This window comes from Urocampus carinirostris, chromosome 2 (assembly GCF_059441175.1).
Source record: "Urocampus carinirostris isolate Australia breed hairy pipefish chromosome 2, RoL_Ucar_1.0, whole genome shotgun sequence".
Classification (NCBI taxonomy): Eukaryota; Metazoa; Chordata; class Actinopteri; order Syngnathiformes; family Syngnathidae; genus Urocampus; species Urocampus carinirostris.
The window spans coordinates 52,614,882-52,639,624 of record NC_142350.1 but is presented as its reverse complement, the minus strand read 5'-3'; the positions used below and the strand labels follow the sequence as shown (position 1 = coordinate 52,639,624).

Genomic DNA, 24,743 nt, shown 5'->3' with positions numbered 1-24,743 from the left:
AACCTCAACTTGTGAGGTTTTGTGGCGGTAAATTATAGTATGGGATAATGTTTAACCAACCGACACATGCTGCCGATCACTTTTGCAAGACCGGATCTCGACGATGCAATCCCTGTTGATGACACAGGAACAGGAATACGATCTTATCTCATTATCGCACTATTTTGACTCACGGTACCACGTTGTCTTGCCTTTTTTTATCTTGAAGGGGCACGTAATTGGTCAAGAGTTGTTTCGGCTGAATTAATTCCCATAATGCTCCATCACAACATTCTATAACGTGGCACCGTAATGGAGCATCATGGGAATAAGTTCAGCCCAAACAACTCTTGTACAACGATTGATGAAATAGGTGAGACAATGTAGTATCTTGAATTCAAATAGTGTGATGAGGAGAGCAAATCTCAGGTTTTTTCCCATGTCTTTAAGATCCGTGGTGATGCAGAGCTAACACTGCGTTTTTTGTCTTATTATTATTATTATGATGAGTATGATTTTATCGATACTAACGTTGTTAGTAGGCAGGGCAATAATATCAGACATTGAACCGGTCCGCGGCACAGAGAAGGTTGCCAAACACTGTTTTAAGGCACAGAAGGTTGATGACGGTCGACTTGAGAAAACTAAAGCACTTCCATTTCCCTGTCTGACCTTTTAAAAGACTTTGACTATTACGGGACCGCTTGCGGCATCTTTATGGGCCTCCGTGGCAGTCGCGGCACAAGATGCTTTCGCCGTTGGGGAAGAAGCCGGCGCCCACGAGTGACACAGAGCACTGCGTGCAGGTGAAGCACGGTTGGTGCCACTGGCGCTCCTCGAATGAGATGTACTTGCCTCCGCCGAAACCTGGATGGAGAGGTAACGAACTATTAATGGTCGCGAGGATGAAGGACACCTTTGTAAGACAACTAGGCAGCTAGCATATTAAACAGTGATCAACTTAAACCATAACATTTGTACTGTAAATGTTGAAAAGGTGGGGAATGCTAACGTTAGCTGCTAAGGCAATGGATTAATTTGGGTCTTCCATACCTGTCAACTTCAACCAATAGCTCTCCTTATTAATGATTACAATTCCCCTTATTAAACAATAATATACCTCACAAACAACACAGCACATATTTATTCACAGTAAAAGAGACTTAATAGGATAAAAACAGAATTAATGATAACAATGCGCACGGAAAAGTAAATGCCTGATCAAAATAACATTTGCCAGTGTAATGCGACAATATTAGCCATCTACGATGACGTTGTCGTCTGCTACCAGTGAGTAAGACGATCCGGATTAGGGAGGAAATGGGTGAAAAGAGATCAGTCTAATGAAAAAAAAAATGTAACAGCAGACACAATTTGGAATGATGGAAAATCATAAAACACTGTAAAAACGGATAAGTTGACAGGTATGCGCTTCTCAGAAAGGGTGACCAAGCCAAAAGTACAACAAAAAAATCAATTTAATCCCAATTGTGAACCTTTGTACTTTCACTATGAAAGTTGACAGAGTTCATCTAAGATATGAAGTGCTAAAGTTGGCACTGGATTAATTTGTGGTTGTCAAAAATACTTGCCAGGAGCAACAGGCTAAATAAAACAATAAGGATTTAATGGTATTAAAAGTAGTTAGCCAGTAAAAGGGCAAAAAGCAAACACCATTTATGATTCCTTTCGAGAAATGCAAACTAGCAAGCGCAGCAAGCTAGTAAGACGTTAAGCATTGATAAACACTTAGTCATGCAAAGCTGTTAGTCAGTCAGTGTTGAGTTAGCCTGATAGCAAGGGAGGGTAAAAGTAACGCTCAATGAACTAATGGTAATTGGCAGTATCACTAGTGACAAGACAGTTAAAGGCTAGAAACTAATTCATAGAGGGCCACCAGCTAGCAAGATGTAAAGCATCACTAAAACACATACAAAGCAGTTAGTCAGCAGTAAATTAGCGTGCTAACAACTACAAACTAAAAACAATGGTCATTAAAGAAACGTTTTAGCATTAATAGAGGCTAGTTAAATGATACAAGCTTATTATTTATAAACAATTCATTAGAGAGTTACCAGCAAGCAAGTTGTTAAGTATCGCTAAAATAATCAGCCATTCAGAGCAGTTGGCCATTCGGTAGTCAATTAGCATACTAGCAAATACAGGCTAAAAATAATGATCAATAAACCACTTAGACTTGTTGGCATTAATAGTAGAAAGCCAGTAAAAGGCTAAAAGCTAACGTTTTATTAACATTTTTAAGAGAGATACAAACCAGCAAGATGTTAAGCTTTGCTACAACACTTAGACATGCAAAGCAGTTAGCCAGTCAGCGGTAAGTCACCGCGCGATGAGCTAACCTTAGATGGTCAGGTTGTGTTGAAAAATGAAAATCTCGAAAAAAAAAAATTACATCAAGCATTCGTCAAACATTAATATCTTGTTTTAAAAAATATAATTATAGCTTTTCCCAAACCCCAAATGAGATTAAGGTTTAATAATTACAACCATCTTAAGGAGATTCAGCTAACAACAATATTTAGGTAATAGTCAATTTTCAAAATAAGGAATTTGTCAGGATCCAACATGCCGCCGTCCTCCAGACTGTGCCAACAAGTAGACCGACTGGAGAACCCCACACCTGTTAATCATTACCCACACCTGACCCAATCAATAGAGGAGTAGTCAATGACTGTGCTGACAGCAGAAGCTGCCGAATCATTTCTTGGAATTGTGATTTTTTTTGCCTGTGTATGCTCCTCGACCTTTTGATTCCTGTTGTCAATCAACTTTGTACTTCCCTGAACTTTGCCAGCCGTGAGTTTTTCCTGACTGCTTGTTTTGTTTCTGTTTTTTCCCTTTTCAACTTTTTGTTAATTACTTTTGCCCTCAATAACTCTTGTCATTTAGCTCATGTATCTGCGTTTGGGTCCACCTCCAAAAAACAAGTTTTTTGAAGGATTATGCATTAAACACATAAGGCGGTTTTGAATAAATGTGATTTATTACCCAGTTATAGCTGAACCTAACAAGTGATAATGTGTTTCGGAAATAACCTTTGCACTAAAGTGCATTTGCATATCCAGTCGCTGTTAACCAGTTGGTAACTAGTTACCGGGCTACAGTGGTGATGATAACCTAAAGTTGAATAACGATGAGAATAAAATTTAGCACCCTGCAGTGAGGTAGCTAGCCGGCAGCTGAAATGACTATTTGATGAAAATCTTGGAATGGTGCTCAAGTGACAATACACATACCACTTCATCAGTTTTCTTTTTCATCTGTTTTCCTACTTTCCCATTGACCTAAAATTACATCATATTCAATTTTAAACATCACATAATCAAATCTGCAGGGTGGAAACTCTCTGCAAAAGATTCCACTCCCGCCGAATTGTGGGAAAAGCCATCAGGGAACCTCCGGTCGTTCGTTACGACACGTTTATTTCTGGGATCGCAGCGAGCGATCCGCGTATAAATCCCGAAAGAGAAGTTACTGTCACAGTCAGGAAGGCGACCCCCAAAAATAAAAATAAAACAACTGCTGACCTATACTGGAAAATCTTAAAGAAGCCTTTGATTGTACTTAGGTTGCCTCCTACAGGTCAGACGAGTAACTACTGGTAGCAATCACGATTGATTTATCAATGAAATACACACATAAATAAATAACTTAATAAAGCAATTGGAAAAATAATATTATTATTAATAAAAGTAAAAATAACAATCATAAATTCTAAACAATAAATAAAAACCTTTTACTATTAATCAAAATAAAATAATATCTAGCACAGGGGTCACCATCGTGGTAGTCCTCTAAAAAAGACCCAAGTAGGGCCCAAACTGGTTCAGTGATAGGTCATTGTGGTTTTCTAGGAAATGTAACTTCTAACTCGCATGACAAGTCATTGACATGATCTTTAGATCCATGATCAATTATTCCAAAATTATTTTTTAGAAGTAGCCTATAATGTATATATTTATTCATCATATCATTGATTTTATACAAGGCAGATGTTTCAGTGGTTGACAACCTATTTCAACTTTACTTCTAATGATGGCAACATGTTAATAACATAATAATAACATAGTATTATTATATTGATTTGTTTTTTAAAAATGGACATCTGCAAATGATATTACGTAGGATGCCAGTTCATTATGTTGTGAACTGTTTTGACTATAACGGTACATCATCATCGCAATCGGCCGATACTGTTGCTGTTCTTTGATTCCCACACCCTTTAGGGCAGATCTGCTTCTGTAATCTTGGGCATGTTCTGTAAAATTCACACTTATAGCCGTTACTTTTCCCCCGAGCTTTAAACCCTGTGGCTTATGCAATGATGCGGCTAATTTATGCATTTTTTTTTGAAGACAGACACGTGGAATACATGTGGGAAAGGTGTCAATCAAAAGGGAAGCGCTAACTACCTTAGGGCCCGGTCTCACAGCCGTTTGCGTCTGTATAGAGGCTGAATCACGGCCAGAAATTTCTGCCTGTGAAGCAGACGCTGTTGGACGCTTTGAGATCGCCATACAGACGAGATACAGCAGTGCTTTACACGCGGTCGGAAATTCACACGCGGTTGGCCGCGCGAAAAAGTTTTGCGCTGCTCAAAACTTTAGACCACGTGTTAACCGCGGGCGGCACACGTGGTACATACGAGGTAATGACGCGGAAATGACGCGGAACGACGTGCTATGGCCGCGGCCAGGGCGTGGTTACACGTGGGTAGGACGCGAAATTTCAGCGGGTAATCGTGGGTGGAGCACGGTCATAGCATGTTCTGCGCCTGTATCGCGGTGTTATTACGTGAAATTAGCGTGTTACACGTGTGACGGTCAAACGCCTTTCCCGCGTATATGCAGCGCGATTTGCCAAGCACACGTTAGTTGTGCTCGAGATGTCAAGGGGTGAACATGGATCCCCGTCACCGTAGTGACCTCGTCTTAATCCATTTTTATTTCTTTTCATTTCATAACAAGATAATAAAATAAAAATGAAAAACTATTACAATAATAACATATTGGCTTCTTCCGTGCCATAGCTTGAAATCTTGATCTTCACGGGACTGAGTCTTGAGCGGTTATGATTTCTACAGCCCGGTGTTATGCCGAGAAATGCATCCCTGCCGAGATTTGCATCCCCTCGCTGCTACAACCACTTTTACCTCGTTTTATCTCACTTTTAGGGAATGTAATGGCGAACATATAACCAAATCCACTTCGTCTTGCATTTGTTGGGAATGTAATACAACTTAAACCATTCCGTCTTTTTTTGTTGAGAACGTAATCGAACGGTAATACACACCGTATATAAATCACTTTTGAGAACTGTTATGCACTCTACCGTAAAGCTTATTATGCAGAAATAAGCTTTATGGCAGAGTGCATAACAGTTTTAATACGAGCGATTTGAATAGAAAAAGGCAAAATAAACATGTTACCTGCTCAAAAGTGATTTGTATACGGCGTGCATTACCGTTCGATTACATTCACAACAAATACAAAGACGGAATGGTTTAAGTTGTATTACATTCCCAACAAATGCAAGACGAAGTGGTTTTGGTTATATGTTCGCCATTAAATTCCCTAAAAGTGATATAAAAGTGAGATAAAACGAGGTAAAAGTGGTTGTAGTAGCGAGGGGATGCAAATCTCGGCAAGGATGCATTTCTCGGCATAACACCGGCTCGGCAGCTTTTATACCCGTGGTCCACAAGCGGAAATGACGCGATGAGGAAGCGGAACAGTCGCCGGCGTCTGTTTTGCGGGCATACCACCGATGAACAGCGGGTTGGCCAATTTTGTGCATTTTCCATCGCGGGCAACCACGGGCAAAAAAAAAATCGCAAAATTTTACCCGCGATACAGACGCAAACGGCTGTGTGACCGGGCCCTAAGAAAGGCACGTAAAACCTGTAGCCTTTTACCATTCTAATCTAAATCTGTCTAAATTTAATATAAATATAATCTGAACTACTTTATAAATCCCTTGTCTGTGTTTGGACTTACAGGCTTCGAAACGGCTGAACTGATTTTGTGAAAATTAACAGTCGTACCGCAATTGTCTTTAGCTAGGTTTTATGTTAGGGCATCCCGAATAAACAAACAAAATAAATAGATATATTTTGTGTGGTCTGTTTTTGTGGGGTATTTAATCCCCTCCGGCGGCCAAACTGAGTACTGCAGCTTCTGACCACTATGCACTCCAAGCAGCCGGATCTAATCTTCTATCGGCCCTACAACGCCATACTTGCTTGTCAGTAACAAAAAGTGGAACTCAATGTCAAAAGTTGGGAAACTCCTGGTCAGTCAAGTACAGCTGCTCTGTTACGCAACAAATGCTCAACCGAAGTGCGTGAATTTACAAATATGAGTTTTAAACACAGTACGAGTACAAAAACATCCCAGACCACCAAGGCGGTTGGGGCTAGAGTCTTGCCTGTGATGGGTTTGCTGCAGGCCTCGCACTTCTTGGCGTAGAGGCTTCCGAAGCACTTGAGGCAATACGGGCTGTCGTCCCGAGAAGTGAAGTGCTGGCCGGCCAGCTGCGTTTTGCAGCCGCTGCACACAAAACATTCCTTGTGCCAGGGCTCGTCCCGGTAGGTCACACCGCCTTTGGCCAGGGTCTAAAAAGATGAGGACGAGCCATCAAATCTGAGACTCTGAGTGCGATTGTGATATTATCAAGATTAAAATTAGTCTAAAATACATTGGGTAGATAATATGGCACATCGTCATCTATATCTAAATCTAATCCATCAAATCTGATCTGATTCTTAACTATCTCATCTAATCTAATGTAGAGTAAATTGCATGAAATGTATTTAATTCAGAATGTGATTCAGTGGCTACACTAATCCAATCTAATCTAACCTGAACCAAATCTGTTTATAAATTCAGATTTTTTTGTGTGTGTGTATTCATATGTGACCGCTCTGAAACGACTGAACTGATTCATGTGATATTTACACAGTTGCACTTTAGGCCTCCTGTGATTGTCTTTAGCTAGGTTTCGTGTCAAGGCAATACAAATATATACCAGCAAAATATAAAAAAACAAACATCTGCTTCCCAGTGGTACTAAGTGGGTAGCGGTCCTCGGCACAGTTGTAAGGTCATGGGATCAAATTCGGCTACCAGCCTTCCTGTGCAAAGTTTACATGTTCTCCCTGTGTTTGCGTGGGTTTACTCCGTGCACTCCGGTTTTCTCCCACATTCCAAAAACATGCATGTCAGGTTAATTGGCCAGTTGAAATTGTCCCTAGGTGTGAATGAGTGAGTTGTCTGTCTCTGTGTGCCCTTCGACTGGCTGGCAACTTGTTCAGGGTGTCCCCTGCCCACTGCCCAAAGATGGCTGGGATGGACTCCGGTGTCATGATTTGCCCATTGCTCTCACCTGCGCTCACTCGTTTAGCACCAGCTGCCACCTGTTCACTAATTAGTTCTCCCCCTATTTAAACACATCATTCTCGTTCACTCCTAGTCAGTCCGTCAGCGAACCTCCGCACATGCAAGGCAAGCAGTTTTTGACTGTGGCTCCCGTCTGTCCCGTCCTGTCTTGTTTCCTGCTCCACCGTCCCTGGCTTCCAGATCGTCTCAGGTTACCTGACTTGTCCCGATCTCCGATCACGCTCTGTTCTTCCGTCCAGGCTGTCTGACTTGCTTCCGTCCTCCGACCACGTTTCATTCTCGAAGGCTTCTTGCTCCTCCTGCCCAGCGAGCACCGGATCGCTGTCGTTTGTTTCCCCGAGCCTGACTTCCACGATTCCCCAATAAAGCTTTGTATGAAACATTACTCGTTTGGGTCTATTGCCTGTTCTGGTTCGGACACTCCGGCACCCCTTCTTGAAATCCACAAAGACGTAATAGAGGTTTCTCAGGTGTTGTTGAAACATCTCGCATTAGATGCGATGATTAAAAATCTATGCTGTGGTTCTCCTTTCCTCTCTGAAACCTGCCTGTTCTTTGACCCGGATGTTTTCAGACGGTGGTTTTAGTCTGTTAAGTAGTACCGTTAGCGTAACTTAACTTGCATGGCTGATGTGACTGATGGTTCTGTAGTTGGAGCATAGATGGAGGTTTCCTTTCCTTAGTAGCGTAGTTTCTATTACACTTTTGCAAAAAGTTATTTTTCGAAGGTTTTTCAAGTTTCTTCAATATTTGTGTGTTTCTAAATATGAATTTTGAGCAAAACTAAGGTTAACAAAAAGTTATTTACCAACCTTTTTACAGCGTGTGCAGCGCGGCGCAAACTTGTCCTCGTAACAAGGCACGCAGTAGTGCTCGTCCTTATCTGGGATGAAGGACTTGGAGCCGATTGGCTGCTCGCAGGCGTGGCAAACGAAGCAACCCTCGTGCCACGTGGAACCCGAGTATTCCAGCTTCCGGGTACCTGCAAGATGGAAAATAAAAAAAAAACATTTTAACTGCATGACATATTGTGGTGGAAGTGCACAAATGCATAAAAAGTTATTTTGATTTATTGGAAATGAAAACAGAACGGGCCCCACACACTCTGCTGGAAACTGGCAGCTGGGCGTACAGGATGGATTAATGCAATTTTTTCCCCCCGTAGTTTGTGTCACTGAAGAATCCATCTTTTCCCACTCTGGTGCTGTTTTTTGAAAAAAAAATCACATTTTATTTTACTTGCTGGTTTAACCTACGATGACGCTGCGGTTTTGAGGTGGAACGGGATTTTTCTTCTCCAACTGTGGAAAACTTGCACACATTATAGGATTACACAATTGGAAAATGACGAAATAAACAGTTTTTGAGCTAGGTATGGCAAGCGGGACTTATTAGGTCAGCGCTGTTTTTGTTGTTGTTGTATTTTTTTAGGTCCCACCCACTGAGCAATTAAACTATCACGTACTTTCTAACTTGTTCTGTTGGCATGTCGTGTTAAATATATGATTTTTCAAATTATAATTTTATTTTAATAAAAAATATTTAGTTAAATAAATATACTTAAATTTACTAATGTTATGTTACTTAACAGATATTCTAGCAAAATTAAGTATAAGTTCAGAAATATTCTAAATAGCCCATAATAACATTAATTAGAAAATATATTAAAAATAGAGTAAAAGAGTGGGGGTGGGGTCCAGACGGCTGAGCATGTTGTAATATTTGCTAGAATAATTTTTTATATAAAGAGGAATAATACTTGAAATAGACTAAATTTCTACAAGAAAGAAATCCCCAAACCAGCTAAAACTGAACCAAATCCAAATCCCAAGTTCTTATTTTACTATCACATAAGTTAAGATAAATTATTATTAAAATATATTATTGTATAAACTTTAAAAACATTGTCAGACAAAGTATCAAAAGAGAAAATAGAGGCATAATCTTGCTTGTTTAAAGTCCCGTTTTTTTAAATTTAGTAAAATAGAAAAAACAAGAAGGCAGCACGGCGGCGCAGTGGTTAGCGCGTGTGTGGCAGAGTTTTAAGGTCTTGGGGACCACCTGTGTGGGTTCAAATCCAGCTACCGGACTTCCTGTGCGGAGTTTGTGTGTTCTCCCCGTGCTTGCGTGGGTTTCCTCCGGGCATTCCGGTTTCCTCCCACATTCCAAAGACATGCATTTCAGGTGGATTGGCCGGTCCAAATTGTCCCTAGTTGTGAATGAGCGAGCGAGTTGTCTGTCTCTGTGTGCCCTGCGATTGGCTGGCAACCAGTTCGGGGTGTCCCCTGCCCATTGCCCGATGATTGCTGGGATGGGCACCAGCACCCCCGCAACCCTACTGAGGATTAGCGGTGCAGCTGATGAGATGAGATGAGACAAGTTGAGATAAATCCGTATTAAAATACAATACCGTATAAACTATTAAAAACATGGTCAAATAAAATATCAAAAGAGAAAATAAAAGCATAATCTTGCTTGTTTAAAATCCCGTTTTTTAATTTAGTAAAATAGAAAAATAAGATAAAAAAATCAAATGAATCTAATCTATATCTAATCTACCTAATGTAAACTACTTCATAAAACCTGATTGGCGGGCGTGTGTGTTTTAGCATGTGTGTATGTATGAGACTTATAAATTCCGAAACGGCTGAACCAATTTTTATGAAGATTTACACGGTCGTACTTTTGGCCTCAGCGATTGTCTTTAGCTAGATTCCGTCTTAAGGCACCCCCAATAAATACCAACAAAAACATTTCGTGTACAAGCGATCCTAGAGCTGCCTCTTTGGCGCCCCCCCAGTGGCTCTATGGTGCTTTTTCAACAAACCATGGCTTAAACAACCTCACCCAAGTAGATTGAGCGCCAACGCCAAGCCCTTCAACACCGGGCCATCATGCTTGTCATTCAATAAAACACAAGAATAAGGTTAAAATATAGTAAAACGAGGAATACAGTAGTTAAAAGAGCTAGCGAATGTGTCAAACTGACAACTGGTGCACGCATTTGACTACAGTTCCTGTTACAATTCCTGGTTATCGCGATTAATGGGGACCATTGTTATATGTAAAAAGTCCCAAAGTAGCCTCATTTTTGACCTGCACTCTACCAAATAATTTTCCTTTTTTGCAGTGCAGCAATTGATCCACAGCCCCAAAGGAGCAAACCCAGACACTCACCAGGCATGACAATTTTGTCGCAGGCCACGCACTTTGACGAGAACTCGTTGCAGTAGCAGTCGTTGCAAAGAAGTGCATCCTCCTGGTTAGTGAAGGGCTCGTCCGCCAAAGAGCGGTCACAACGAAAACAACGGAAGCAGTGTTCGTGGTAGTGACGGTCCTCGTAGAAAAGTTCCTGGGGACGAAGCACACAAACCAGATCAGTTTCACCTCAACCATGACTACGTTTTAGAGGTGAGATCAAGCCTAATAAATCCAGCCCGGCCAGACCCGGGCCTACGTGTATTAAAGCCCGAACCAGTCAGAGCCCGACCAATTAAATTGATTTGCAGGACTGAGCCTGAAGCAAATCCGAAATTTCACATTTTATCTTTGAGGACTCGGGAGGAGGAGAGGTCTGGTTTGGGCGTGGCTAAGATTGGCCTAAGATCTTACCTTTAATATGTTTGGATGCAGTGAATAATCTGACGTTGATCTCAAGTTGGATTTTTGGCACAATCCAAATGAATCGTTTACATATCTAAAGACAAAGAATATCCCTGTATAGATGGTGTTTAAGAGTATTCCAATTACAAGGGCGAAGCACGAGTGTTATGTAAAACATTTAATGTATGTTACAATTAATTGATTGATCAATTTCCTCTAATGCAAAAGAGGGCATTGTAAGTCAATAATGCATTTTGTTTTGACATCTGCAAAGAAGATTGCTGTTATTTTGTCCATCGCAATTGTGAAAAGTTGTTCGTTGTTTCGGCTCATCGTTCTTTGTTTTGATTTGACTAATATTTCGTACGGTTGTTTGTTCAGATTATTATGCAGTGTTTACGTCAATCATGTTGCTGTTCTTCGATTTCCACAACCCATAGGGCCTATATACTTTTCAAAATCTTGAACATTTAATAAAAAGAAAGGGCTCCAGGGACGGCCTTTAGAATATGTTGGACTTTCTTACATTTTATTGCGAGAACACTAAACTTATGCATGAACTATGCATGAATTATGCATAAACTTTGCAAGAACTTTCACACAGGATACAAGTGACGGATTTACAATAACGTTGCTGGGCACAATGTTTTTCACGCATAGGAAAAAAAAAAAGAATAAGCCGCACCGTAGTTAAAGGTGCAGTGTTTAAAATGTATCAGAAACGTCATTTTAAAAAAGCTCCAGGAAGCCACTACGACTGCACCAAAGAGCCACATGCAGCTTTAGGGCTGCAGGTTGCTTACCCCCAGGGTAATGTTATGTGTTTAGAGTACAAGAAAAATTGCCTGATAATATAAAGGAACAGTTAGCTTAATGCTGATGCTAAATTGCAACTGTGTTTCAATCATTTCAATTAACCCATTAAATGCCATAACAAAAATACATTTTCAGGAGCATTGACCCTGAGTGCCAAAACGTAAAAAGACATTTATTTTTGTTTCAAAAAACTATTATAAAGGGTTTGGGAGTGGCTTTGATCAGCTTTTTGTCCACACATCAAGTAAGTCCTGACTTCTTAGTGTATCCAGCGACTGAGAGTGCGTAGGCGGCCCCACGTCGGCATAGTAAGGCAGTGTTGTGGAAACAGCAAAGTTATGGATTAGTACGCAGTTAACGTTTTAACAGATCTTTTTCCTTTCTAAAAAAAGATAAAAATGTCCCATCATCATCGTCTGGTCGGATAGGGATGATGTTTTGCACATCCTCAGGAACGCAATTGCCATGTTGACCGAAATCGGGTGATCATGTCATCAGCGCTAAAAGGTTTTCGAAAAAATGGATGCATCTTTCATCCATAAGTTCAGTGTTTTTGCAATAAAATGTCATTTCGCACGCAAAGTGCCCATGTGTTTATTGAAAGCATCGTTTGGATATTAGAGGTATCACAAAGGGAAGTAAAAGTTTTGCTTTAAAAGCATCCTTTCACAATAAGCCGTTTTTCTCAGAGGTTTTCTTGTAAACGAGTACTTTCAAGAAACAATGTTCAATTGATGTTTACTAACAATGGTAAAAGCTAGAAACATATTTCTTTTCTAATGAAAATATTATTTTGAAATGTTTTGTGCCTATATAGCTATAGCTTGAGTCAAATTGGCAAAAATGGCTGGCACTGGCTCCTCCCATTAGAGAGAAACTTCTGGCATTGAATGCCTTAAATATATATATATGTAGTTATGTAACAATTCATTTCACAATACATAGAAATAAATAGACGAGGATTAGCTGAACTGAAGAACTTCCACGGAAGGCTTTGTTGTGACATGGTATGCAACAAGCTCACAGCATGGAGAACATGACATCATAGTGTACACAGGACTCATACCAGCACACAAGAACAAAAACGCCCTACAAACGCCAGTGAAGCGTTCAGGCACCACGTAGGTCCAACTGTTGCCTTTACAACCCCAAAACAAATAAAGTGTGATCCCGTCGGGCTTACCCGGGCGTCGTGCCCAATCAGCTCCTTGCACTCGTCGCACGTGTTGGAGAAGAGACTGTCGTAGCACGGGATGCAGTAAGGACTGTCATCCGAAAGGATGTACTTGCGGCCATAGAGGGACTCCTTGCAGTTGTCGCAATCAAAACGGTCGGCCATGGTGGCGCTAAATCGGGTAGGCAGCCTGAAACAGGGCGAGAAAACATATTTTGTTTAAAAATAGAGGCGACACGTGATATCATAAAAGGAAAGAACAGCTAAAACAAAGGCCTTTAGTTTAGGTAAAGGCAGGAAAAGGTCAAAATTCTTTTAACATTGGTGTGGTTGGATCTCTTAACCACTAGGGTCTAGGGCAGGGGTAGGGAACCTATGGCTCGGGAGCCGTAAATGGCTCTTTTTATGAGTACATATGGCTCCGAAATAAAATGTAACTATTTCACATCTCTCTGTGGCGTTCCAAAGTCATTGATTTCATCCCGATTTTGGTCCATATGAAGCCGAAGCAACTTAATGCAGAAGTTTGATAAGAAACCATTTAAACTGATACATAAAAGCGCTGGCAAATGACTTTGATTGGGTGAGCAGTACAGGTGGGCGGATCCCTGCACACAGCGCAAGGCAGTTCCTTCTCTCTCTCTCTCTTGCTCAGTGCAGTTCACACCGAAAGGGAATATGACGATATGCTTATCTTTTGCAGTAATTTGTGACATTTTTAAAAAAGAACTTTGCATGCACATTGTTTTGAAACCGTTATTAAGGACATGGAAAACATTGCCTCAACACTCTTAACTGAAGGTGGAAGACAAATTGTAAATGGTATAGTTACATCGATTTGGGACACAGGATTTGGCATTATTATCATTTCATACATTTGATTGATTCATCAAATGACACACAGTGAAATCAAATGTGCTGAAGAATTAGCTTCTGTCTAGAGAGCGTGTTTGAAAGTTTTTTTTAATTTTGTCTGAAAATATATGATGTGGCTCTCTCAATTTCTTTTTAAAACATTTTTTGCTTTTATGGCTCTTTGGGTCAAAAAGGTTCCCGACCCCTGGTCTAGGGGAACCATTCCCTGTGGTGTGTCTTGGGCAATGCAGCCTAGTAGAGTCCATCCCTCTCCAGGCCAACATACCCACAAAAATATATATATAACCGAGCTTTCTTATCATGAATACTCAAAATGTGGTTTTAACCAGTAGCCTGCACTCAGGATTGGCAGGTGAGGCACAGCCACGTCATGATGAAAGAATATAAAATTAAAAACAAACAAACATACCAATTATATAATTGCTTTCTTGCTTTCTACCAATCAAATAATGAATAAGATATAGGTTTGTTTGGTACTAAATGACTCAATTGTTTCTTTTTTTTTTGAGACATATATAGTTTTGGGTATAGTTTATACAATACAACACACTTTTTGGGGTTATTTTACCGAAATATTGTAATTTTGGAGGAGGGCGTCTTTTCAAAACAATTTTATCGCAAGGTAAATGCAAAAATATTGCAAGTGGATTCAAGTTTGTTTATTATTTTTGGGCAACATAAAGGAAAAAAAAAATTGCTGTTCTCCTTTAGTACAAAATGACCATTTTGGGCGGGGCTTTTGAAATTAACAACCTATCTTTTAATAAAATTATTTTTTCATCTACAATATAACCTTACTTTTTAACAAAACAACACCATTTAGCGAATGGTAGTTTGTAAACAAAATGACCAAATTTTTAGCCATTAAAAACAACCCAGGTAAAGTAATAAAATTAACTGAAATGGGTAATTTTTGGCCCAACAGTTTAAAAAGAACGACAGAAACAATAACAACAATAACGACAACCTTATATTAAAATGGTCCAGTTTTAGGCCATTTTTTGTCAAGCATAACCATAATTTTCGAGTTTTTCTTCTTAAAAACAAAACAAAACAATTGGGCATGTGGCGTTTGTTCACACATTGACCCTTATTTTTGGGCCATTTTTTTTTTAAAATGCAATTTGATGGTAGGTTTGTTTTTTTTCTTCACAAAAACCCATCAGGTTGGGTCAAGTAATAGATTAACCCAAAATTGGTTCTTTTTTACCCAAAGATGTTAAGAGTGTCATCATGGGACAAATTCAGAATCTTGGGCCAAGTAATGGATTCACCTAAAATTGTTGTTTTTTTAACGGGGAGTTTTAAAATGGAACAACATATCTTATAATAAAATGATCCAGTTCTAGGACTAGCGTTGTCCAACTTTGTAGTATTTTTCCCACAACAATCCAGGAAGTTGTGTCAAGTAACGGATTAACCCAAAAAGGGTTCATCAGTTTTAAGAGTGCAGTCATGGACCACGGCCAAGTCCTTCCTGTCACTGTGTAACACAGCAGCAGCACGTGTTATGTCTAACAACACAGTGGCCTGCAACGGAACAATGGCTTGAAAGGGGGCGACGACAGTATCGGGTTGCCTAAACATGACGGCACCGCTGGAGGGAAGCCCGCCGATAAGTGGTGCCGACCCTGCAGCGTTCCCACCGATGAGAAGCAATGCTTGGTTTTCGAGACTGGGAACGTTAAAAAAATGATGACCTCACTTCTGCGTAAGACAAGTAGCCCGAAGGTGGATTTACACTGGAGATTGCAATGAATATAATTGTAGTTTTTAGCAAATATGCTCGACCACTGGTGAATTTGCTTGTTGCTTGTGTTTTTAACACTTTTGGAATCTAACAAAGTATAGATAAATGTGTTTAAAATTATCTGCCTCTTTTTTCTTAATATTTGTCATGGTGGAAATTTGTGAGTTAGACGCAAATAGCACCCAATCAAAGTTTGCCTCACAATCTCTCCACCAATTGTAATCTGTATTTTTTTCCCGACTTGTCGAATTCTTTCAAGGCCTTCATTGTTTGCCTGTGCAGAGCTTTTTTGAAAACTTGGGAGAACTTTACTCCGTTACAATGGGTATATGATACGTATCATTGAATTGATATCCAAATTTTTTACTTTTTGATTTTTAAGTAGATTAGAAATTGATGACTTTGAACTTTTAGTCAATTTTCCACTAATAATTTCAGTATTTTTCCCTGTATTTCCACTTTTATTTAAATGGGATAGTGTGTATTTTGTAGTGCCTCTAAGTGGTAAAAATAAAACGGTTTGGATTTAAATTCTATCTACCCTTGTCATATCCCTTTGAGAGGGGTGACCGACAGCAAGACAAACACATACACACAAACAAAGAAAAGGAAAAAAAAGGGAAAAAGTTGCAAAAAACGCAAAAAATTGCCCAAATGCCCAAACAAGTTAAGCACCTCGGCACCCAAGTTCGTCCGTCCAGATGAAACGGGACACAAGAAAGCAGCCATGTCACTCGGGTCAGGGTGACACAACACACTCTTCTGTTCAACAGCAGGGCCCGACAGCTTTCACTGGTTTACCCCTGCCGCATCATACAGGTGCCCTGCCCATCCCTTAGAACGCGTCTAAACATCCCACTATACTTTCACAACACCTCATCACTCATTCCTGTCACCAACAAGAGCTCTAGCTTCCACTACATTGAGACCTCTTTCCTGCAGTGCACTCATAACACCATCCATCCATGTCAATCATGTATTTTGCAGAGCGACAAATATATGTGTGATTTACATATGCTATGTTTCATTTGCGCGTACACTTATGATGACCTATTATTTTTAAATCTTGAGTGAAAAAAAAAATATGTATATCTGTTGTTATAAATGTTTTTGATAAATAAATTCTCCCCATATAGGTGTTTGGTAAAAATGACAATAATATGTAGTTAACATTTGCTGTTGCAGAAAGTTCTTCCCATTACAATTTACCACTGGGGAACACTACCTTATTTTTTTGCATAGCCCATAATAAATGTTCATAATTGATGCATAATCCTTGCACTAATACACATTTCTTAGTGCCTAGGTGCAGCATGTAACTCTTCTCTTGGGCGTGACCGTAGGAGACGATGAGCTGGTACATACTGATGCCAGCTGCAGTTAATCACTAAGAAATGCAATCGCAAAGCATAGCCAACAGAGAACAGTGTGGCGTCAATTTTAAGCACACTTGTTGAGAAACATGGCAACAATTTCAATCATTTACAAACACTTCACCCCAAATTCAAGCACTTTCAACCCTTGAAAACAATACATTAAAATTCAAGCGTTTTTTTAAGGATTTCAAGCACCTGTACGAACCCTGACATATAAATGCATTTTTTTTTTTTAAAAAACTCATTATGTCAAGAAATCAACATTTATTTCTTTATGATGAGCCCGACATGAAAGGAGCTGACATAAATGTCCGCCATCTTGCTGCTACGGGTACCCTAAACCTAAAAAAAGCTGGGTAAAAAGATGAGAAATAAGCTATTTGGTCACTTTGAGTCTCTGTAGTTTGTATTTTCATTTTATTTTTTAGTCAAGTCATTTTTATTTGTATACCTTAATCACAAACTACAATTACATCATCCCCTGATCGAACACCTACATAAGGGCTAGGCCCCTGTTTTCAGTTGCACAACACCGTACAGCGACACCTGGTGGTCAAATGATATGCACTGTCCCTTCAAGTCAAACAAGTACCTTATCCTACATTGAAAAGATAATTTTTTTCATCTCCCCAAAACCGTTTAATTGTATTTCTTAATGTATTTCCAGCTCAGTAGCCTAGATGGTAGTGTGCCCGCTTTGAGACTGGGAGGTCGCTGGTTCGCGCCTCGGCCGAGACATACCTAATTGGTATAATGGCGGCGCCCTCTGGCTGCGGCTGCATCGACTCGCTACAACGGGTCAGGTGTATCGACATTTCGTTCTGTGTACATTGTTACAAAGAATGACAATACAAAGGAAATTATTATTATTATTAATTGTATTAAATATTAAATAATGTTGATGCCTTAAAATGAGTGTAACTCTTGAAAACTCTTTTTGTGCAAAATTGTTTGCCCGTGTTCCTGCACGCTAGGCTAGTACCCTAGCTACTCTCAGGCTAGCTGACACCATCAGTAAGCCTCATGTGTTTGTTTTACTGTTTTTTTTTCCTGTTTTAACCACTTTGTAAGGAAGTTCAGCTAATCATAATCTTCCTGTAAATGTTCTAAATTTTTAAACATATTATTTGTATTTAAAATATGAGAAAATCCATATGGAATGGGTTCCGCTTGACCTTAGTCGTCCTGCTCTACTTAAAAGCATGTTTGTCTTGGCTGGCCTCCGGTCGGTCTTTGTAATTTGACTCCTTGCATGATAGCCAACACAACTGGACAGTGTTTTTCACCAATGTCAAGATCTATTTGAAGTACGTGCATCACATCTATAAAGCATCTGTGCTGGGCCTGCGCCACAAAATACACATTTTGGAAGCGTTTTGCTTTGACAAATGAGTTATGCGCTTTTGAAAGTCCATCCATCAGAGTACGCCAAACGAACTGTCATCGACCATTCTAACAGCCACGTCAAGATCAACAGAATGTTGAGTTGAAACTGAAGACTTTGCATGACCTTAAAAATGCCAGCATTGCCACATATGCAGCAGGAATGAACTTGCCTGATATAAAAACAAAAAGGAGTTGAGAGATAGAAAGGTACACTGGCAAAAACATAATTTTTAGGTAAATCTGGGGGCTGGCAATGGAATATTCGAACTGGTATATGAAAATAGAACTCTCAAAACGACTTTAAGGGAAATAATGATGGTTTTGAAAAAATGAAGGACTTTTGAAATAAAAATATCAAAATACAAATTAATTAAAATATACTGAAATAAATTGAATAGTTCTTCTGCCTCTACAATTCTAAACACAACATTTTATGATTGTGAAATGTGAGTTAAAAACAATATTCACCTGGTGTCAGCTAGTGATCAATCATGGCTTAGATTCAAAATGCAGATGAACTCTCTAGCTGGAGCCTCCTTAAAATGTCCACTCAAAGAGATATTTTTGATCATTTATTATGGTTATTTATTTATTGTTTCAAAGTTAAAGTACAAAACGTTCTTTTAGGCTTGCTAAGCACCCATTAAAGTTATTATTTCAAAAAATCCTTGATTTTCTCCTACTTTAAATAGCCTATTTAAATCCCCCTAAAATTACAGGTACAGCATGTGCCAGCTACTAGTGATTGTAAACATGTTAACAATATTAGAAACTACCGTTGTTCAAAGGCAGGTATTATTAAGAGAAATAGCAACTACCAATAGAAGCTTGCAAGTGGAGCTAGGAATTGCTAGAAGAGGATAACTAGTTTGAAATGTTTTTCAAGTATTTGTAACAAAACTAGGTCACACAATAGCACTGTAACATTTAAGCCTCCAACTATGCTTTATAATATAGTTAGTGATTGCGAGACATATGGTTTATTAAGTTGCCGGTAAATAACAGGTAAAGAGAAAAAAGACAGGGTTGGATGAGAAAATTATTAATTTAAAACCCAATTTTAACCACCTTTTAGTCATACAAATGAGCAGGAATTATGTCAAGAAGTTTTTGTATTACTATAATCCCTCATTTACCATGGTTAATGGGGACCAGAACCCCCTGCGATATTCCAAAATCTGGATAGCAAAACAATCAGGGATAATAAAATGCGTCCGCACGAGTGCAGCTCAATTATTGGTGGACAGATTGCCAAAGAAACGGCCAGGCCTAACAAAAATCCACTTTATCGAATATTTATTGTTCTCCTTTTCCCCCGCAATGAGTCATAAGGTGACTAAACCACCCCCCCAATTCCAACCCTTAAAGCTAAACGCCAAACAGGGAGGCAATGGGTACCAATGTTGTAAGTCTTGTATCAAACCTGTGACCTCCCAGTCTCGGGGTGGGCACTCAACCGTAAAACCATCAAGCTGGTTGCTCTGCTGATAATGGATCGCAAAATATTTTTCAATCTGCGATGCAATGAGGCCGCAAAGTGTGAAGCCCGAAGTCGCGAACGATTCCAGTACTTCCTAAAAAAATCAAAATACTACATCCACATACACCATACGGTAAACCGGTAAGGCCCAATAAGGCCGTTCCCAATGTTGGTTCACTAAAGTGCTTGCGCAAAGTCCCGGCTTGTTTTTGTAATCTTCCCGAAGAAATGCAACTCTGACTAAGAACAACTAACAATCGTGTCCAATCGAGTATCCGTCAACTTTCTGCAGGAACGGATGGGAACGTCCCAGGTGGAGATCACAAAGCCTGATAGGCAAATAAGTGTCAGTTCAGAAAACATAAAGACCTGTTTTTGATCCATTTCCATGACGGATTTGATTTACTCAAGCAGGTTTAAATGAACTCCCGTTTGCACATGAAAAAAAATTGTGATGGGGGTTGAGCTTGACGTCAGCACGGTGACCCTTGAGGCGCAGGATCTGGGTCAGGGTGAACTTTGTTTTTTATTGGACCTCTTCCTACTACTGTACAGGCGCAAACTTCCCGGCAGAGTTCTGTCTACTTTCAGGTCCAGCGGTGACGCAGATACATTGGTCCGGTTCGGGAGCGTTGCTAAATACCAGAGTCGTGACTGTTTCTGAGGAAATCGGACACGCACGGAGTTTGACTGCAAAACGGGGGCTCGGGACCAAGAATTGCTTTTCTTTGCAGTGATTCCCGCGGGAGTTCACGAGAAAAGGAAAGTCAAATATTGAACACAGCTTTATGGGTCAGCCAGATTGACTGTGTTAGATTTCAACGTTCTGCTTTTTTTCTTGGAGGGATTCACCAATGATTTTGTGTGGATATTTGGCATTCGTGTGGCTGGCAACATTAAATTTCTTCCAAGATTTGTTTCCACGAATAAAAGAATCTCCCGTGTGTACTCATTTGTTCCTACCAGAATGAAAACTCCAGGGATACACAGTAACATTTTCCTCATAAGCAATTCAATATTATGCATTTTTTAAATGTAAACTAAAAGCTCAGAATCACAGCCTTTTTAAGCTGGGATCTACTTTTTTGTTATTTATTAGCATGGAGGGCTACCAGTATGAGTTGCATTTCTAAAATAACAAGTTGTTAAGCTATTATTCTGTCATTACTATATTACTATGATGTTGTTACCGGGTTATAATTGTGAAAAAATAAGGTTAAAACACACATATTCAACCACTAAGATTTCTGACGTTTCTTATGTATACAACAATTAACAATTATTTTAATAGAAAAATATAGTGAAAAATAAACTTAAGAGAACTACCCGCCAATTGTGTTTGGGGGTGGCGCGCCTCCCTCCACCAGAGGGCACCTAATCAGTTTGTAATTGGGACATGTACAATAACCCGACGCCTGACCCTAATTAACCTGAGCCATCATGAGGACATTTTGGACAGCAACCAGCGTGGGCTCAATTTTAATTTTTAATTATCACCATCACCGTTTCCAGTTTTCATATTGATTTGTGAGGTTTGTTTTTTTGTTTCTTGTTCTGACAGTTTAATTGTTGTTTTTGACTATTCGTTACTTTATTGATGATCTTGGTATTAAATACCTTCGTTTTTGAGCACCTTGCCTAGCATCCTGCTTACTGGGTTTGGGTCCACTGCAAAGTCACAGCAAGAATATAAAAATGTATGTTTTGCAATCTAATAAAATATACACAGAAAATATATTACAAAACAAACATTTTTTTATGACTTTATTCTTAAATAAATGAACAATAAGGGCAAAAAGAATGGTGTTTTAAAATAATATCATGACCAGTTATCTGTTCTTTTTTTTACTATCAGACCGAATTGTGATGGCATTCTTTGTTGCCAATGACCATTGTCCACACCCATGCCAAAAAATTAGAACACAATATGCTTTAACTTAAGTGACTTAACTAGTGGTAGGCCTGTTTTGCCCACTTACCGTGGTGACAAAAGTAGTTACTTGTGATACAGCTTGTCAAGAAAAGAGCAAACTCTGGTAAGTAGTAAACATAATATTTTCACTCATGAAAGCAGGACTTCATCAAACTGAAAAAAAAAGCCTTGGCTTTTACTAATTGCCATAAAGAGAATTGTGTGGAATGGCTTTGTTTTTTACAAGACTCATTCATGCCTCTTGCGGTCAAGATGATCTCTCTATTGATTCAACAGTCTGCTTTGTCTAGTCTTTTTAAAACACCTTTTTTTGTAGGGAAAAAGGGAGTTGAATATGTTTACTCAACAGTAGGGGAAGAGGAACGTGGAGTGCAAGGCCTTGCCCCCCTATGCTGCAGGGAGTACACACATTCGGAATCAAACAGAGCGTAAAAGGAGTTTGGATTGCCAGAGATTAGCTGACTCGCCATTGGGACCAGACTGGACAGGGCATGCAAAGATACACTGTTGCCCGGTGACCGGGTATATACAGTCTGCTGGCCCTGAACTTTCCCTTGTTTGCCAGTCTGGGAGGGATTGTAGTGACGAGTAAAATCCCAGGCCTTGGCATTCCTCTTCTATCTGGGATATTTGAAAACAAATAAAAAGTGGAAAAAAGCTGGTAAGTCGTAAGGTTCATCTTGAAATTAAAGAGTAGCGAGGAGGGAATAACACGCTGAGGTTTTTGGTTTTTTTTTTATGAGCCGCAGCAGCGAGGCCAAAGTGCAACATGTGCTTGAGGGAAAAGGACTCAAAACATGAAGGATGGGTGTGCCTTCTGAATTTCAACATGAGGAAGCTAGTGAAATCTCTGTAGGGCTAATCAAGATCTCGATGCTACCTGCTCCTGCAATACGAAAACTGTTGCTGGTTATTCACGGTACATTTCACAAGTATAATGCTATTGGCATGGGATCGATAGCGCTCTCTTACTAATTACTTCAAAGCACCGCATCTCAATTTAGATACCGCAGTCCTTCTCTCTCTCCCCCAATGCCCTCATCCACTCTCTAAGTTTACGCCTGGGAGTGTAAGTGACAGGCACACTTTAGCAACCCTCCCTACCTGGTCTAATGCTGCATACTTCCTACAAAGCAATACATACATAATTTTATACACATATTTTTGTGACCTCCCACACCAGAAGCTAAAAAAAATAACAGAGGCAAACAGAAAGCACAGCACAATGTGGATTTTTTTTTCAACTACGGAAAAAGACAATGCCGTATGTAATTTGTGTGGTAAAGTGGTCTGCTTCTTTGATAACACCACAAATTGAAGTAAAAACATAAAAATGAAAAAATAAAAATCCTGCATAGAGGATTACCTGCAACCAAAAATGCGAACATGTTACTATTCCTGAACAAAAACCTACAAATCTGTTGTCACTATGGAACAGACCCAATGAGACAGTTGACACTTTATGTGCATAACTTTCAAAATATAATTGTCAGATATAAAGATATAGTGGTCATGTTGACATTGTTATATTTGCATTTTTGTAGCATTGCTGCTTTTGTGGATTTGACTCTCATGGCTTTTGTTTTGAAACAGTTATAACAGAGATATTCATTTTTATAGTTAAAGTTTGCAATGTAGTTATGTAGTTACGCCTAAACTTTTTCTGTTGTGTGTATCGTAAATCTAAACTAACTCAAGGGGTGAACGGTTCAATTATTCAACTATCAATCAGGACCAGAACGGAAACAGGACCCACTCGCGTAACGTTTCTCACAAGTTTTATTAGAAGAACCGCTGGAGGAGGGAAGCAGGTCGTTTTTAACGTTGAAAAGGGACATCCGTGGCGAGCGATGGCGGTGTCGGGAATGGAGAAAACGGGTCCGTAGCCGGGATAGATGGGCAAAAACGTGGTCGGGATCGGAAACAAGTCGAAAGCCAGGAGAGGAGAGTAGACGTGGTCGAAATAAGAAACGGATCATTTTTCGGGACGGGAGAACAGACGTGGTCGAGATCAAAACAGGTCGTAGAGGGAGACAAACAGGAGCAAAAAACAGGACAGGCGAAAAAGGGCTTGCCGTGTAAAAACAGATTCGCAGATGGACCGACAAAAGGGGACTGACAGGACAGCGTTTAAATACTGACAGGGAGCCAATCTGTCAAAAAGCTGCAGCTGGCGCCACACGGGCGGGGCCAATTGGGCGCCATGGCAACCGTGACACTATCATGACATTTCCAGGTGAAAGGTATTGGTATTGGATCAGTATTGATCAATACTACTACTTTACTTGAATCAGAGTAAAACCAAAAATCTCAGTATCACCCACCCCAAGTAATACGGTTGTTAACAAAAACAAAAAAATCTACCGTGGAAGATTTTAAGAAATATTTTTTTAACTTGACAACATAAAGTAATCAAAATTAGACACAATTATTTGACTTTCCATATCAAACGAATTTCCTCATTTTAGGTATTATTTTTTTATTTTACTCCCATAAGAGCATGTGTCTTGTGATATCTATTCAGTATATACATATAAATTCAAAATATAATAAAATAAAAGAGCTTATATATAAATTGAGCATTTCGAAATGTTATCAAGATTAGATGTCATTATTCTTTAGTTTTCAAATTGTACTCGTTTCCGATGATCAGTAAATCCTTCATCTCAATCGCCAAGCCTCTTAAAGCTACGCACAAAAATTCACAGATACTACACTGCAAAACTCAACATTGTTAGTTTGTAGAAAAATATGTAGTAAAACAAGTAAAATAATTAGGTGGCAGAATATTTTCCTTATTTTCAGCATTATTTTAAGAAATATACAAGTAAAACAAGAATAATTCACTTAAAATTGCCATAACTATGTACAACTGCCAAATCAGATCGTTTTCCTCTTTTTCAAGAATATTTTCTTCCAGAGGAAGGCGGGTTAAAACCGCAGTAAAATAAA

General features: G+C 39.5%; 1 protein-coding gene across 2 annotated transcripts in view; it reads right to left on the bottom strand.

Annotated features, from left to right (window-relative positions):
• Window positions 1–348: 348 nt before the first annotated feature.
• Window positions 349–24,743, bottom strand: part of fhl3a (four and a half LIM domains 3a) — a 63,544-nt gene continuing 39,149 nt past the window's right edge. For both annotated transcript variants that reach the window (XM_088327055.1, XM_088327054.1), the window contains exons 2-6: window positions 13,000–13,180; window positions 10,575–10,749; window positions 8,210–8,379; window positions 6,427–6,613; window positions 349–846 (exon numbers count right to left, since the gene is read on the bottom strand). In XM_088327055.1, the coding sequence (XP_088183181.1) occupies window positions 695–846; window positions 6,427–6,613; window positions 8,210–8,379; window positions 10,575–10,749; window positions 13,000–13,155 (840 nt within the window). In that variant the 5' untranslated portion in view covers window positions 13,156–13,180 and the 3' untranslated portion in view covers window positions 349–694. The remainder of the gene's footprint in view (window positions 847–6,426; window positions 6,614–8,209; window positions 8,380–10,574; window positions 10,750–12,999; window positions 13,181–24,743) is intronic.